This window comes from Parasteatoda tepidariorum, chromosome 9 (genome assembly GCF_982258835.1).
Source record: "Parasteatoda tepidariorum strain Cologne lab strain chromosome 9, Ptep-v5.0, whole genome shotgun sequence".
NCBI classification, from domain to species: Eukaryota; Metazoa; Arthropoda; class Arachnida; order Araneae; family Theridiidae; genus Parasteatoda; species Parasteatoda tepidariorum.
The window spans coordinates 77,094,256-77,109,184 of NC_141763.1; the positions used below are offsets into that span (position 1 = coordinate 77,094,256).

Genomic DNA, 14,929 nt, shown 5'->3' on the forward strand with positions numbered 1-14,929 from the left:
CATGAATGGTCAGAAACAGAAAATATTAAGATGCCAATAAAAAATGGAAAATAAAGGTGAAATACAAAACTAGAAAAATCGCAGTGGCCGAGAGAGGCAAATGTATTTCCATCCGCTTTGGACAGGTGGTGAGACACTCAAGCCGTTAATAAGGGAATCGTCATTCATATGAACTTCAGCTGATCTTGATGCCCTGAAATCTTGGTTTATTCATATGAATATCGAATTTCTTATTAACGACACGAGTTCCCATCATCTCTTCATACCACGTCGAAATGCATTTTGAACTGATTTGCCTCTCTCAGTACTGCGGTTTTCATTTTTTAAAAATATTTTCACTTGTATTTATTTTTTCTTTTCTGTTTAGAGTACCGAAGTTTTTAGTAATGTTTTTCACCTTTATTACTTTTCATTGATAATATTGCATTATCTGTTTCATAATATTTCTGTTTTTCCATTGTCGTATGACAAGTCTTGAGAATGGACGCCTACTTTTGAGCGCTAGAAACATGACGACTTTTTTATCTTTTTCATATTTTTTTTGCAGCCCATGAAATTTTTATTATCGATTACATACCATCTTAGTTTCGTAGACATAATTGACATTTTCTTTTAGTTTTTTGAACTTCGTCCTTCAAAAATTCAACGTGGTTATGTCTTTAAATAAACTCTTTATGAACTTCATAAAATACTTTCATAATGATATTTAAGTTTTTAACCAAACTACATTAACGAAAAATGAAGTGTTAAAAAAAATATTTGTTTTAAAAGAAAATGTAAAAGTATGGATTCGAAAATTACAACTAAAGCATCATTTTGAAAAAATGATTGTTAATCATCACATCTTTACTTTTATAATATTTAATACTTCAAACGAAAATATCATAATACCTTCTTTATCTCACTAAACTGGAATAAATAAAGTTAAATGGAATGAAGTTTCACGAAGAAAAAAAATAATGTTGCATTGTGGATTTGAAAGCTGAATTGATTCTCGAATGAAAATCTTAAATTGTGTCGCTTTGTTGCGTAAAAAGTATTTTTTTAACTGAAATAAACGAAATTACACCAGTACCAAACATTCAAGGCAACAAATACGAACGGAAAAAGAAATCGTGAAAATTTATCCACCCGAAGTGCCGTATTTTGTCCATCATTTGGTTCAGGTAATGAAATGGAATGTTTGAGTCCATTTGGAAGTAAGTGTGTCTCCTAAAAATAGACATAAGTAAATATAAGTTTTAAATTTTTTCAAAATTATTTTTAGCAGTGAGTAATCTAAACATAAAGTTTATAGCAATTATCTATAAATGCATTAAATATATTTTAAATTATAATGGATTGAAAAAAAAAAGAACTGACGATAAGAAAATAACACTTCTTGTGTTCTTAATAAGCTCACCGGACAAAAAATTAGTCACCCTTAGAGAAATCAAGAAAAAGATCATATAATAACGTGTAACACCACCTTTAGATTTGATGACCGCCCGGATTCAGTTAGGAAGTGAGCCCACAAGGTTTTGTAAGTACGTCGAATCCAGTTTAAGCCCCTCGTTGAGGATTTGATCGCGCAAATTCACCAAATTGTGAGAATGCTGATTTTGGCGTTTTACCCGTTGCTCCAACTTGCCGCACAAATTTTCAATGGGTTTTAAGTCAGGTGATTTTCCAGGTCAGTCGAGATGTAATTGAGTGTCTGAGTGTTCATAAAACCAGTCACAGATTCTTCCAGTCCGATTAACTTTGTTGTTGTTGTCTTGAAAAATAGGGATATATTGACAGCATACTCTTCATGAAGATGTTGACTGAAAGGCAACACCTGATCATCCAGAATGTTCAAATAAACATGATGGTTCATGTTAGTGGCCACCTCAGTGAGATGGCCCAATGCATAATAAGAAAAACACCCCCAAATCATGATAGACCCACGTCCGGCTTGAGCCTATGCTTGCACACAGTCAGGATGAAATGCTTTATCTGGTCTGCGTTGCACTTGCAGGTGTGCTTCTTTTGTATAAATGCAAAAACGTGATTCTTCAGACCATATTACATTCCGCCAGACAGCAACTGCCCATGTTCGGTGACTTCTAGCCCACTGAAGTCGCACAGCTTTATGTGCAAGTGCGAGCAATGACCTCTTACGAGATGTTCGACTCCATATGTTCATTGCACGCAGCTCCATTCGCAATTTTTTTCCCACTAAAAGACTGGGATGGATCTTCATTTAGTAACTGAAGTAATTCCTGTCCAGTTTGGAAGCGACTTTGATTGAAAAGTCGTGAAACGCGTCTCCGGTCACTTTCATGCAGGATCTTTTTCCGACCACAATTCTGACGGCGTCTTTCGTGACCACACTGCTTGTAGACACGTTGAACAGTCAGCTTTAAAACGCCAACAAATCCAGCAACTTTATTAGCCATATGATCATTGGCACGGCCAAACACAATTGTCTCTTTTTACCACTCTATCACATCTTTACTTTTACCCATATTTACACACAATTTCCGCTTCAAGCATAAATATCTCACTGATAGCTACTTGTCTTTGATCAGGTTGAAGCAGTGTGCACGCAGTTGAGCACATCACTTGACCACTGCGTCATCTAACGAAGCCTAAGGATTCATCGGTGTTTGCGCACTAGGGTGACTAATTTTTTGTCCGGTGAGCTTATGATAAAAGTACAATGAATTTTATTTCAAAATTATAGAATAAAGCCCTAAGTCATCTTTTTAGATATGTTTACGTGCAAGACGAGAATAAGGTAATCAAATGTCAGCTAATCGAATATATCATAAATTCAAGTGTCGGTAAATTGGATTTCTATTGCAGTTGTCCAACAAATAGAGCTAAACTATAAATATACTTGCCCTTAGTGGCAACCACCTAGTCTGCCTACATGAACTAGTTCATTCGCAGTTTTCATTGCTCTTCACTTCTTCAAATTTACTGCTTCGCGGTTACTTGTTGGAACCTGCTGTTTTCTGCAATATTACTTTAAATCTACGACTTAAGTGTAAGTATAAAGCGTATAAATATTCTCCGACTTGCCTGCGGAAACCAGCTGATCCGCCTACACTAACACACGGCTTCGAGGTTTCACAAAGTAGATCACCTGAATAAAGTCTCCTCCTTGCGCTTTAATGCCACACGAGCCAGAATCGGCAAAGCTGTGAGCAGCACAATAATTGCCTGAGATCTAAAAAACACTTTTTTCAGTTTATGATTTTAATTTGATTCCAAACATATAGCTGAAGTTTGAGTCTTCTATTTTGGTAAGAACATGTTATTCCAAATTACTGTCAATTAATTTCAAAACATCGCAATGAAACTTTTTTTTAAAAAAAATTTCCTTCTTATATCTGATATGGAAAATGTAAAATTTTTATTTTTGTAAAAACGTGTAACTTAGAGTTACTGTCAAATGACCTAATATCGCTGATAATTAAAAAAATAATAAAATGCCACTTTTTTAGATCGTCTATTTCTCTCATAGAGTACAATATGTGGCCAAAATTTAAGCTTTCTAACTTCATGAGAAGTGTGAAAATTAATAATGAGACAGAGAGTTGCCTAGAGTTTTGTCTATTGTGCTTGAATAGACAGATGTACTTACTGGCAACATGGATGCCATTTTCTTGTTGGCCTTGGCAACCTTTGTCTCCCCGCTTGTGACAATGATGTTGACAGCTGCATATTCCATAAGAGAAAGGAAGACAAATATAGTGCAGGAAGACATAAATATATCGATGGCTTTAATATAGGAAACGGGTGGAAGGGACTTCTGGGATTGAGCATGTTGGGTGGACAACGTCAATAAGGAGGTAACGCAAAGTGTGACGCGTGCAGGTACGGCATCCACTTTGATCCAAAAAGAGATCCAAGACATGATGACAATGAGGCAGGTCGGAATGTAGGTGTGGAACAAGTAATATCCAAGGCGCCTTTTTAAAGTAAAGGTCACTTCGATGCAAGTAAAATTACCTGAAATAAAATTAAAATATTTTATAATCGCTCTTCCCAGCTATTTTTCACTAGATACCAAAAAAGGCCACAGTTTGAGTGACTTAAGATTGAAATAAAAATTTTATTTTGAAATACATGCCTTGCATTGTAAAATATTCCGGAACAAATTACGGTAAAAGGCACTGGTATCCCGAATGCAGTATCCGTAAAATCAATTTTTACCGTCGAATTTTGTACCATAATTTTTGCAGTTATATTTATTTAATTATAGGGATTCCGTAATTTTACAGTAAGTATTACGGTAAAAATTTCGGTATATCAAGTTATTTGCTTTGTAAAATTTTACGGTAAAATGTACTGGCTCAATAAATGCCAATATTTTTACTGTAATTTGATCCGGAATTTTTTACAGTATGTTGAAAAGAAATAGTTGAATTTTTAAACAGGCATATTGCTTAAATATATATTTTTTGTTGTGGAAAAATCACTAATTTGGCAAAGTTTTCCCATTTAAAGGAAAATTATTAACCTATCTCATGTTTTGTTTATATTTATGAGCTCACGCAATGCAGCGTTAAAGTAACTTTTCAAAATTAAAAGAAAAAATAATAATAATAAAAAAAAAAGAACGAGAGACTGTGAACACTTTTTAATTTCGAAAACCTTTGTTTTTTCATAAACACATTTTACAGCATTTTCATGTTAAGCATAAAGGGCAGCGAGGAAAAATTTTAAAAACCTAATTTTACTCTTTTGATTAACTGTTCCGAAATCATATAATAAAAATAGCATTATCATTCGTTAAAATTCGTTATTTTGCATGGTTAAAAACTTTAAAAACATTCTTAGTTCATTTAATCAGAATTCGTAATAAAAACCAATATTTTTTCACATATCTTCGAAGGTATTTTCGAAGGACAGGTTTAATAAATCTATTCGTATTGTTCTAAACGTATACTGTGGTATGTAATCGTATAGTTTGTTTGATTAAATTCTTAAATTTCATTAATTTATTCGATTCAAGTATATCTTAGCTTAATTATCTATTGCAGTATTCTCATGTGTTTACTAAAGAAGAATGTCTCGAAAATTATTGAAATTAACCACCATTAACACTTATTAAAAGATTCCTAGATAATAATTCGGGTTTGTCATTGGTCAAAATATGGAACGAAAAATCGATAAGAAATAATTCTTTATAAAAAGCAAAAGGTTGTAATAATGGATCGAACTAAATTGTTTGCTAGATTTAAAAATATTCAGTTAAAAGTTAAATAATAATTTAATAAATGAAAAATTTTTACGCAGCAAATAATGAAAGACACTAAACAGCCACGGTGACTTTAAGCCTACCCAGCTTCAACTCAATGGGTACTAGCTTGTCTGCGAAGTAAAGATAGCCAGTGCCCCAATGCTAATCACACTGACATCGAATTTGGTTCTAAAAATGAGAAGTTTCGAACTACATGCCCACTTGGCCAATAATTGGTGGCTGTGGAACTGCTTAATTCAAAAGAATTATTTTATAATTTTAACAGCCGATGAAACTTTTGGGTTTACGACTACTAATGCTCAACTCCGTAGCCTTGTAATTTTGAACCCAATCCAGAAGACAAGGGAACTCTTGCATCAAGTATTAGGGGAAATTTGCCTTTATGGAGGACGTTTTGATGGAACTAACGGCAGAGAGACTCTAATCCATGATCCGTCTTCTTCACTGATGATATTTTTTCATCAGCACTATGGTCGGTACAAGCCAGATGTGGAATTCGTATCTACCAGGCAATGCTTGGATTCACTTCATAGGGAGGCGAGCGCCTTATCCCTTGAGCCAACACCGCTTTAATTGAGAGTATTACAAAAAATTATTGGGGAAATAAATGTTTGACACTAGAAATACTGAACATTGCTGTATACATTAAAATTCTGAAAGAACAGAATGGTCCTTCCGAGACAGTTTAAGTATGAGTCAATTAGACATCAAAATTTTAAAATATAATCTTCATTAATTTAACGATAAATTCAGAGACTCGGTCATCAAAACTCCATGGTATTTATTTGACTTTATTGAAGAAAATTTTGGATTAAACGGAACACTGACCTTTCAATTATACTCATCCTATTAATTTCTTAAATAATTGAGTATACCTTTCTCTATAAATAATAATAGAAGACATGTTGAAATACTATTGATTTTTTAATGAAACTGGGATACATTTTACTCAAACTTACCTGGGGTTATGAAATACTTACCAAAATTGCTTGGGGCAACTCTGGCCCCTCCTATCATTCTAAGCATACGGTTCTATATGTTCTTATAAGGTTAACACATGAATGATTAAATAGGCACTTAAATTGGATTAAATTATAAAATGAGCTGTAATGGCTCAGTGGATAGAGCACTCACCTCTCGATGAGGTTAACGGGGTTCGAATCCCAACAATGGTTGTTTGTTTTGAATTCCGCATTCAGCTTACACCAACCCCAGTGCTGACGTAAAAAAATCCTCAGTGGTAGCCGAATTATGGGCTGGAGTGAGAGGATTTGCCTCTCCATGGGACCTAACCGTGGGAGCTGTTCGTGGTTTTCCTCTCCATGTAGCGCAAATGCATGTTAGTTCCATCAAAAAGTCTTCCACGAAGGCAAATTTTCCCCAATACTTGATCCAGGAGTTCCCTTGTCTTCTGGATTGGGTTCAAAATTACAAGGTTACATCAGTGGTCGTAAGTTATGAAAAGGGAGAAATACCTAAGTTATTTTTTAAACCCCAGAGCAATAAAAATTTACAGAGCCAAAATAACCCCGCCATCTTACTAGTGTTAAAACTACAGCATTAGTGATAAACTTTATGCTTCCACAATTAATTATAATTCTAACAATTTCATTAATTCATAAAAGTAGTTTACAGTACGTTATTTACGATTATTTAAAAATTTTTTTTTTACGGTCTTCACTTAATAAAAATAAATTTTTGAATTATTCGAAATTCCAAACTTTATTAAAAGTTAGTACGGTCTGATGCGTCAGTCCTCATTGGTTAAAATATCTAAAATTGCGAAAAAAATAATATTGAATATTAATAAGTAGGACAATAGAGTTTCGGAAAAAAAATCTTCTTTCTTAGACTATTGATTTTAAAGCTTAAATACTAATTTAGAAATCAATAATTTAGAAGAATTATGAAGTGTTGAAATATCAGCTTTTAAATGACAAAAAATTTTTTGAGCTGCTTTTACATTAATTTTCGGTATTTCAATATTTTCCTCAAAATAATATCTTTTTTTATCTTTATTGAATTTATAAAGATAAATGACTCTTTTGAGCGAAAAAGGAGATAAAAAAATTAATGTTTGTCTTATAGAAATCGTAGCCAATTTTAATTGTTTTTCCATCTCGTTCATTAATTCTTAAAAGTAGGATTTTCTTAAAAGAAAAAACGAAGATGGCTTTTTAGAATACAAAGACATTCCATTAATAAAGCATGAAAAAAAAAGGTTTCAGGCATTGAGTCTAATCATTTTTTAATATTATTGAAGTTGAAAGCTGGAATAGGGATATTACTTGTCTATATTTAGAAACTTGCACATTAATTGATTGGTCTTTTGATTCTTCAATTATTGTTTTTTACAACAAAAATACGAAAAGGTTTCAGCATTTTTCAATTAGAGAATTGGAAACAATTGTTAGATTTTAACGTTTGAAAATTCCGGTCTGCAAAACTCAATTTAAGGGACAGCATCATAGAAAGCATTTAATTTTAATATTTTCAAAAGTTTTACGACAGTTAAACTTAGGCTTCAACTAAATGATTGTCGTCTGATAGTTACCAATATAAGTGCTGAATATTAATAAAATAATTATTAAAATAATTCATAAAAAAGGCTCTTTTGCATTTTTTTTACCTTTATTGATTCATAATTTTTCTTGTAAACTTTAATTAATTTAATTAACTTGTTATCTACAAATTTCCGCTTTTTTCCCTGGAATTTTGTTTTCGCTCACTTTACAAGGGTAGAAATAATTATTTTTTGAGCGAAAATTATTACACACTCTCCACCAAATTTTTAGCATCATATTATTTTAGTAATTTTTAAATTTTTTTCTTCGTGTTATTAGAACACGGATTATTTTTTTTTGTTGACAATTTTTGTTTTCAATATTATATTTATCACACGGATAAAAAAAACTGTACTAAAATTATGTATGATAATTTGCATAATAGTTAAATTTCTGGTAAAAAAAAAATTCTGGTACTAAAACTAAAATATTCATTATCTGTCTTTAAAAAAATAAATTCTACGGGAGGTTTTGCTGCTCGCCTTTGACGTCATAGAAGAACGTCACTATCTCTTATTTTCCCAATCTTTCCTCTTTAATGCATTACTCCATTGAATTTGGCTTGTTAGGTCTTGCGTGAATTAAAGCATCATAATTTCAGATAACAATTTAGTGCTTCGACGTATATTTTGCGACCAAAAGAAGATCTTCGACGGCCAAAAGCAAAACAATTGAAGTCATTTGTAAACGAATTTTTCACCACCGACATCAAATAACTAGTTTATAAAATTAAATGTTGTAAAAAGAAAATCAAGTGGAAATCAATACGAGGGAATCTTGTACCAGCAATTGGAACAACTTCTACAAGTACTGCTCTCTACCGTTGAGAACACGAAACACTGTCGAGAACAAAGTCAACATGCATTAAATCATTAAAAAAATTTCCGTTCTTATTGTAACAAATCCTATCACGTGATTTTCCTGTTAATAAAAATGCCTCGGCAACAATGACAGGCTCTTAGGCCATTATGCTTTTACGTTATAGTTCGTACTTGAAAAGATTCACTAAAGTAACAATAATTTCCGATTTAACCCCTTCCTTGTCGCTCCCGTGAAAATGACGGAGGGAGGTTTCGCCCTCTGTTTCTCGCTCCCGTGATATTTCCGGGCTGGAGCGTTCAGTAGTAACGTGCCAATAAGAATAAAACTAATTTATTTCTTTTGCCCGGAAAACATTTTACTTCTTATTTTACACACCAGATGGCAGTACCAGGATATTTTTAAGGTAATTGTAGATAGTTAGTTTACTTTAAACTAGATGTCAGTACTAATTAAATGCGCGTATAATATACGTGTATAAGAAATAGGTACTTTTATGACCATTTTCTTGAAAATAACCAATCGTTAAGGGGTTAATAATGTTTTCAATTCTTATTGACTGGTTTATGCATTTGAAGCGTTAAGACTTTCGCATTGTGAACGATTTCATTAGATTATCTGACGTCATTCATTCGATTTTTATATAGATTGATTTGCTGTCACAGTTTTTGTCACTAACCTGTTGAATACGACTTTGTGCAATCACCAAGTCTTGTATTAGTGAGTATGTGTTGTGGAAGCTCTATGTCGTCATCCACTACTAGAGGAGTTTGCTCCTCCCACTTGAACACAAGATCATCCGTTGTATATGATACTGCAAAATATAATATAATCAGATACAATACAATTTTATGGAATAGATTGATATTTTTAGAATACTATGTGTTAGAGTACAATTTTGGTTGGGTTGGTTGGGTTAGTCCTAATGCCACTTGCAACACGGGCAAGCCTCTTGTTTTTCACTGGCGCCATCTATGGCCAAGAATTCGACTTCTGCCACATACGCCACACCTGTTTTCTAAGGCGGACCCATTCATGCATCCATTCATTCATCCACAGATCGTAATTTTGATCTGGATCAGAGAACGATCGATCTCCAATCCAGTACCTCCCAGAGGTATTGATTTGTTATGGGAACATGGAGGACTTTGCGACTCGAGAGAATTTTAACGTGCATAAGTCACCAACTACACGGGGAGTCTTCGGCCGGCGGGGTTCGAACCCACGAACTCTCGGACATGGGCCCAGCGCCCAACCGACCAGGCTATCCCGGCCCCGAGTACAATTTTGAATGAAATGTGTGAATGACCACTTAGTAAAAATTCTTTTGATTAGAGAATCTTATATTACACTGGAGAAATATTTCTTTACTTTTTTAATTTTTGTTTTCTGTTGTTTGAGTTTTTTTTAACAGATATTAGATACTTTCGTGTCGCTGATTTCAAATCAGTAATCAGTTTTTCTTTCCAAGCTACAGTTTTTTTCCTTCTTAAATGACATTTTAGTCTATTAGTTTACAAAATGTAATTTGAAAACCTTATATATAATAGAAGATCGCATAAGTGTAGCGACGAACATTAGGGTACATTATCAGAATTAAAACTGCAATGGAACTCATGCCTGGGTATTTCATCGTACACCGCAAGTGGCGCTTCCCTATTATGAACTATTTTTCAGGTGCTTCTGAAATGATCATGATAAAGAAGCACCTCTGCGTACTACGGCACTTTCGAGCATGGCCTCCTTTACAATTTTAATCCTGATAGTGTTTTTTTTACCTCCTTAAAAGTTATGTAAACATGTAGTTTCAAGGATTCCATTTAGGAGCAAATATAATTTCAGTTTTGAAATTCTCACGCTTGAAGAATTAAGCAAAATAAAATATTCGTAAAAGGCAAAAAAAAAAAAAAAAAAAAAAATATAGATATCTTTAAACTGTAATATAGATACATATAGATATCTTTTTAGATATCACCTTATTTCAAGATTCGCGAGAAGGAATTAATGAACTATGAATGAATACAGATAACTATATAATATGTTTCTAATCACAGAATATGTTTCTATATTTACGTGGTATGTTTCTAAGCACTGAATATCTTTAAATTTTTTGTATTCTTATAGGGTTTTATGAAATTAATAAAAGTTTATCGACTTATTTTTACTCTAGAAAAGTATTTTAAGAATTTAGGAAAGGTTTCCAACAAAAAAACAAGGAGTTATGCTATTTAATGAATGATGTTGGACAATAAATTTTGACGCAATGCAAAGTTTAGGTGAATAAAACGTAGTTATTTTTTGCCCTACAGTTAGAGTTTAAAAAATTCCATTGTTCTATTCAATTTGTAACCGATGTCTAAATCATAATAACAGTTATTTAAGAAGTGTTACTAGTATCAGTTACATTTGCACAAGTTTCTTAAAAACGACTACAAACAAATATTAAAAACTTACAGCTCTCAATTTTAAGACCACATGTTTGAGTGTCATGGGGATATGACTGGAATTTCATCGCACATGATAATTCAAGTGTTAATCTGAAGAAAAAAAAAGGAAACAAATGAGTTTAAAAAGATAATCCATAGTCAATAGTTATATTCGTATTATATTCAATACAGTATATTCAATAAATTACGCCGATGCCATTATGTAAAACTATGCTACTTATAGAAAAGAAGAAGAGAGACTCAAATGTAGTTGCCAGTGAAGTAAAAAAAAAATTCAAGCCCATTTTACTCACTAGGTGGCAGTTCTCTTTATAAGAGCAAAGGATGATGACCAAGGAATGTTAAGTCCATTTATGTCGTTCATTACGTCGCTTTATTGCAAAAAATTGTTTTTTCTCGAATTTCTAGATCCATGAAGCTAATGTCAGTATCAGTGGTATTTGGAAAGTTAATAAATGCTCGAAAAGGCACTCAAATTGAAACGTTTTGGAAAACTTTTATATAAAATTACCACTATAATGATTGAGCACATGCAGACAAGGTAATAAACGAATTTCTGCAGAAATTCGAATGGGAATTTCTGAGCCAGTGGTTTTATGATTCAAGATTCCTTAAATAATGGTACAGCGTTGAACTGTTTTTTTTTTTAGAATAAAGTAAATCATTAAGAAATCTAAAATAGTTTGCAAATTAAAAAATATATATATTTTTGAAAATTAAATTTTTTTTAATTGAAAAATATTTTAATTAAATAAATTTAAGGAAATGTCTTAGGTATGACGTTTAATTCGTCATTTAAAAAACACATAAAGACACACTGAAAAAAAAGTTTGGTCAAAACTATCAGAGGTGATACAATTCACCATATTTTTGGATCCATGGGGACACTAAAAAACTTGATAATTTATACCAATGATAAAACTAACAATTAAATATGGTTTACAATACGCGATAGAATTTGGAAATTTTATTATGATACTTTGTTAAAAACCATTTATTTGGTTAAATTGACTTTTCAGTCTTGTATTTAGCACTCTAAAAGTGCGTCCACTGCGACATATAATTTTGAACACCAGAAATGCCGGTAAAGCGCTAGCATATGAATTGAAAAAAATTATTATTTTTGTTTCTAGGTTTTTAGTGCCAAAATTAATGCTTTTTATAAAATTATTTTTTTTATTAAAAATGACAATATTATACAGTACGGTAAATTTACCAGACCCTTTTTTCTCAATGTAAAAAATTAAAAAAGTATTTTGTATTTTAATTTTGCTTACTTCACCATATAAAGAATTTTCTTGTCCCTGTAGAGCCAAATATAGTGATTTGGAACAGTCATATCTTGAAAAATGACACGCTTTGCATTTTTGAAAAAGGCATCTGGTCGCCAAATATCTTTCAGCCACGTGGTAGGCAGAAGACGATATTTGGCAGTCATGTTCTCTGGCAAATGCAATCGATTATCTTTCCAGCTTTGAGACATGAATACATCAGCTACATATGTCTAAAAATTTAAAGAAAAAAAGGATCTCATTGGAAAAGTATGATTTTATAGAAAAATTAATTTTCGTAGAATCAATTAAAAGTTTATACTAGTATTTTTATATCCTTAATTTTAAGATATGGAGAGATTTTAAGATATGGGGAGAAAAATGTATAGAAATAAAATCATTAAATTTTAAAAGGAATTAAAATGATCATTAATATTAATTTTTTTTGTAAATGATTTTATTGTTTTATTGAATTGAAATATAATAGAATGAAATACATTATTTAAAAATACTAATTATAAAGAAACTATTTTTAGTTTCAGAATACTTTTATTTTCTGTTGTACGAAATAGTTGATAAAGGGAAACTGCATATGTTCGATAGATTTATGCTTAAAATGTGTTTGATATTAATATAATATTCAATAATTATTCCCTTTTAAGGATTTCAGAAAAATAATTAAATTATTAATGTTGTATTTGCCACAATTTTAGCTTTTGTATTAATTTATCACATTGTTTTTTACTACTTTAATTAATATGAAAAATTAAAGATCAATTATTGTATCAATTAAGGTTAAAACTCCTTGTTAGCTCTTGTATTACATCATGTTATTAATTATTAATTACATTAAATATTATTGATAATGTTATATATTAATTATATTAAATGTTATTAATTAAATTTTTTTTGCAATCATTAATTATTATGCGAAATTATAGATTAATTATTGCAACGTTGAAATTACTTGTCAGCTATTGCATTAATTAATTTTATAAATTTTTTATTATGTTCATAAGTAATAAAAAGTACATAAAGTATTTCACATGATCATACTCACCATTGAGCCTTCGTCTATGGAGTCAATGCTTAAAACAGTGATGTGAAATTCTACTACAGTGGGAGATGATTCTGTAAAAATGCAGAAAATGAGTTGTATAACTTTATAATAATAATATTAATATCAGTTATATGATATTTAATTAAAAATTTCAATTTGAAAGTATAAAATTTCTCAGACAAATATAATGTAAACTTATCTTAAGATATTGAACATATAACTCCGAGTTAAATGATATTTAATTCAAAACTTAAATAAGAAATTTCATATTTTATTTGATAAAAATTATTTTAATTTTTAAGAGTTATATTTATCAATTTTAAATGAGAAAGATTATAATGTTTGTAAGCAATGTTAAACTCTTCTGCATTATATATTAAATTTTTCGGTATTTTTATTGCATAAGATTTTTTAACAGATCTTTAAATACTTTAGTATCGATGATTCCAAATTTTCAATCGGTTTCGCTCTCCAAGCTACAGTTTTATTTTAAAATTACATTTTTAGCCTATTTTTTGCCGAAATCTTCAAACTTAAAAACTTTATATAAAACAAGGGATCGCATAAATGTTGCGACAAACTTCTAGAGAAGTTAGAGTGATCAGTGTTAAAATTGAATAGAAATCCCGGAAACGTCGTCATACGCTTCCAGGGGTGTTTCTTCAACTGTTTCAACTGTTTCTCCGTGTGCCTTTGAACAGATTATAATAAGGAAAGTGCCCCCAGCAGAGCACAACCTCTTTGGCCATGAGTTATTATGCAAATTTTATTCTTGATGATGTGCCTTAACTCCTCTAGGAGTACGTCGCAACATAGACGCTACCTTCTGTTATGAGTAATGTTTTTAAATTTACACATTTTGACAAAAAATAGACTAAAAATTTCATTTAAAAAATTTGCATCTTCAGGAGCAAAACTAGTTTCAGATTTGAAATCATTTCACTCGTATTTGGCAAGATTTGAGTAAATGCAGCAAAAAGTTTGTTACCCAGTGTTGTTTTTTAAAAGAAACTATTTAGAATAGTTTTTACTCTGTATAAATTTTTCTGAGGAAGTCAAATAAGTAAATAATAAAAACCAAGAATTAATTAATATTAAGTTAACAAAAACGTTATCTACTTTTAAGAAAATTATAATAAACATTCGACAATAGGGCTTAAAATTTAGAAATACTGAGCAGAACTATCTCCCAAATAAGAATTGATTTTCTCCCTTACAACCAATTTATAAGGGGTGAATATATTTAAATTACTCCGTTCAGATGATAATACATGTAAATCTTAATAAGACCTTTCATTATGTATGCTGTGTATGGATTAGAATCTAATAAAATGGAATTGTTCATGTAGTTTTCTCAGTGAGGTTTGCAGACTTATCGTCACTGGCAACATCCTAAAAACTCTATTTATGTCTCCGAAATATTTTTAATTTTCTAAAAATACTTGAATCTCCGCCCCTGCTTGCGTTACTCATAAAACCCTTAAATTGCTTCTCATTCATCATCATTATTTTTTTCTTAAAAGTCAATTTTA

At 31.2% G+C, this 14,929-nt stretch overlaps 1 protein-coding gene across 1 annotated transcript in view; it reads right to left on the reverse strand.

The window, feature by feature from the left end:
• Positions 1-319: 319 nt before the first annotated feature.
• Positions 320-14,929, reverse strand: part of LOC107437568 (glycine receptor subunit alpha-2) — a 44,823-nt gene continuing 30,213 nt past the window's right edge. Inside the window, exons 4-9 of the mRNA XM_016049626.4 lie at positions 13,398-13,468; positions 12,344-12,570; positions 11,074-11,156; positions 9,299-9,433; positions 3,614-3,981; positions 320-1,212 (exon numbers count right to left, since the gene is read on the reverse strand). Of these exons, the coding sequence (XP_015905112.1) occupies positions 1,045-1,212; positions 3,614-3,981; positions 9,299-9,433; positions 11,074-11,156; positions 12,344-12,570; positions 13,398-13,468 (1,052 nt within the window). The 3' untranslated portion in view covers positions 320-1,044. The remainder of the gene's footprint in view (positions 1,213-3,613; positions 3,982-9,298; positions 9,434-11,073; positions 11,157-12,343; positions 12,571-13,397; positions 13,469-14,929) is intronic.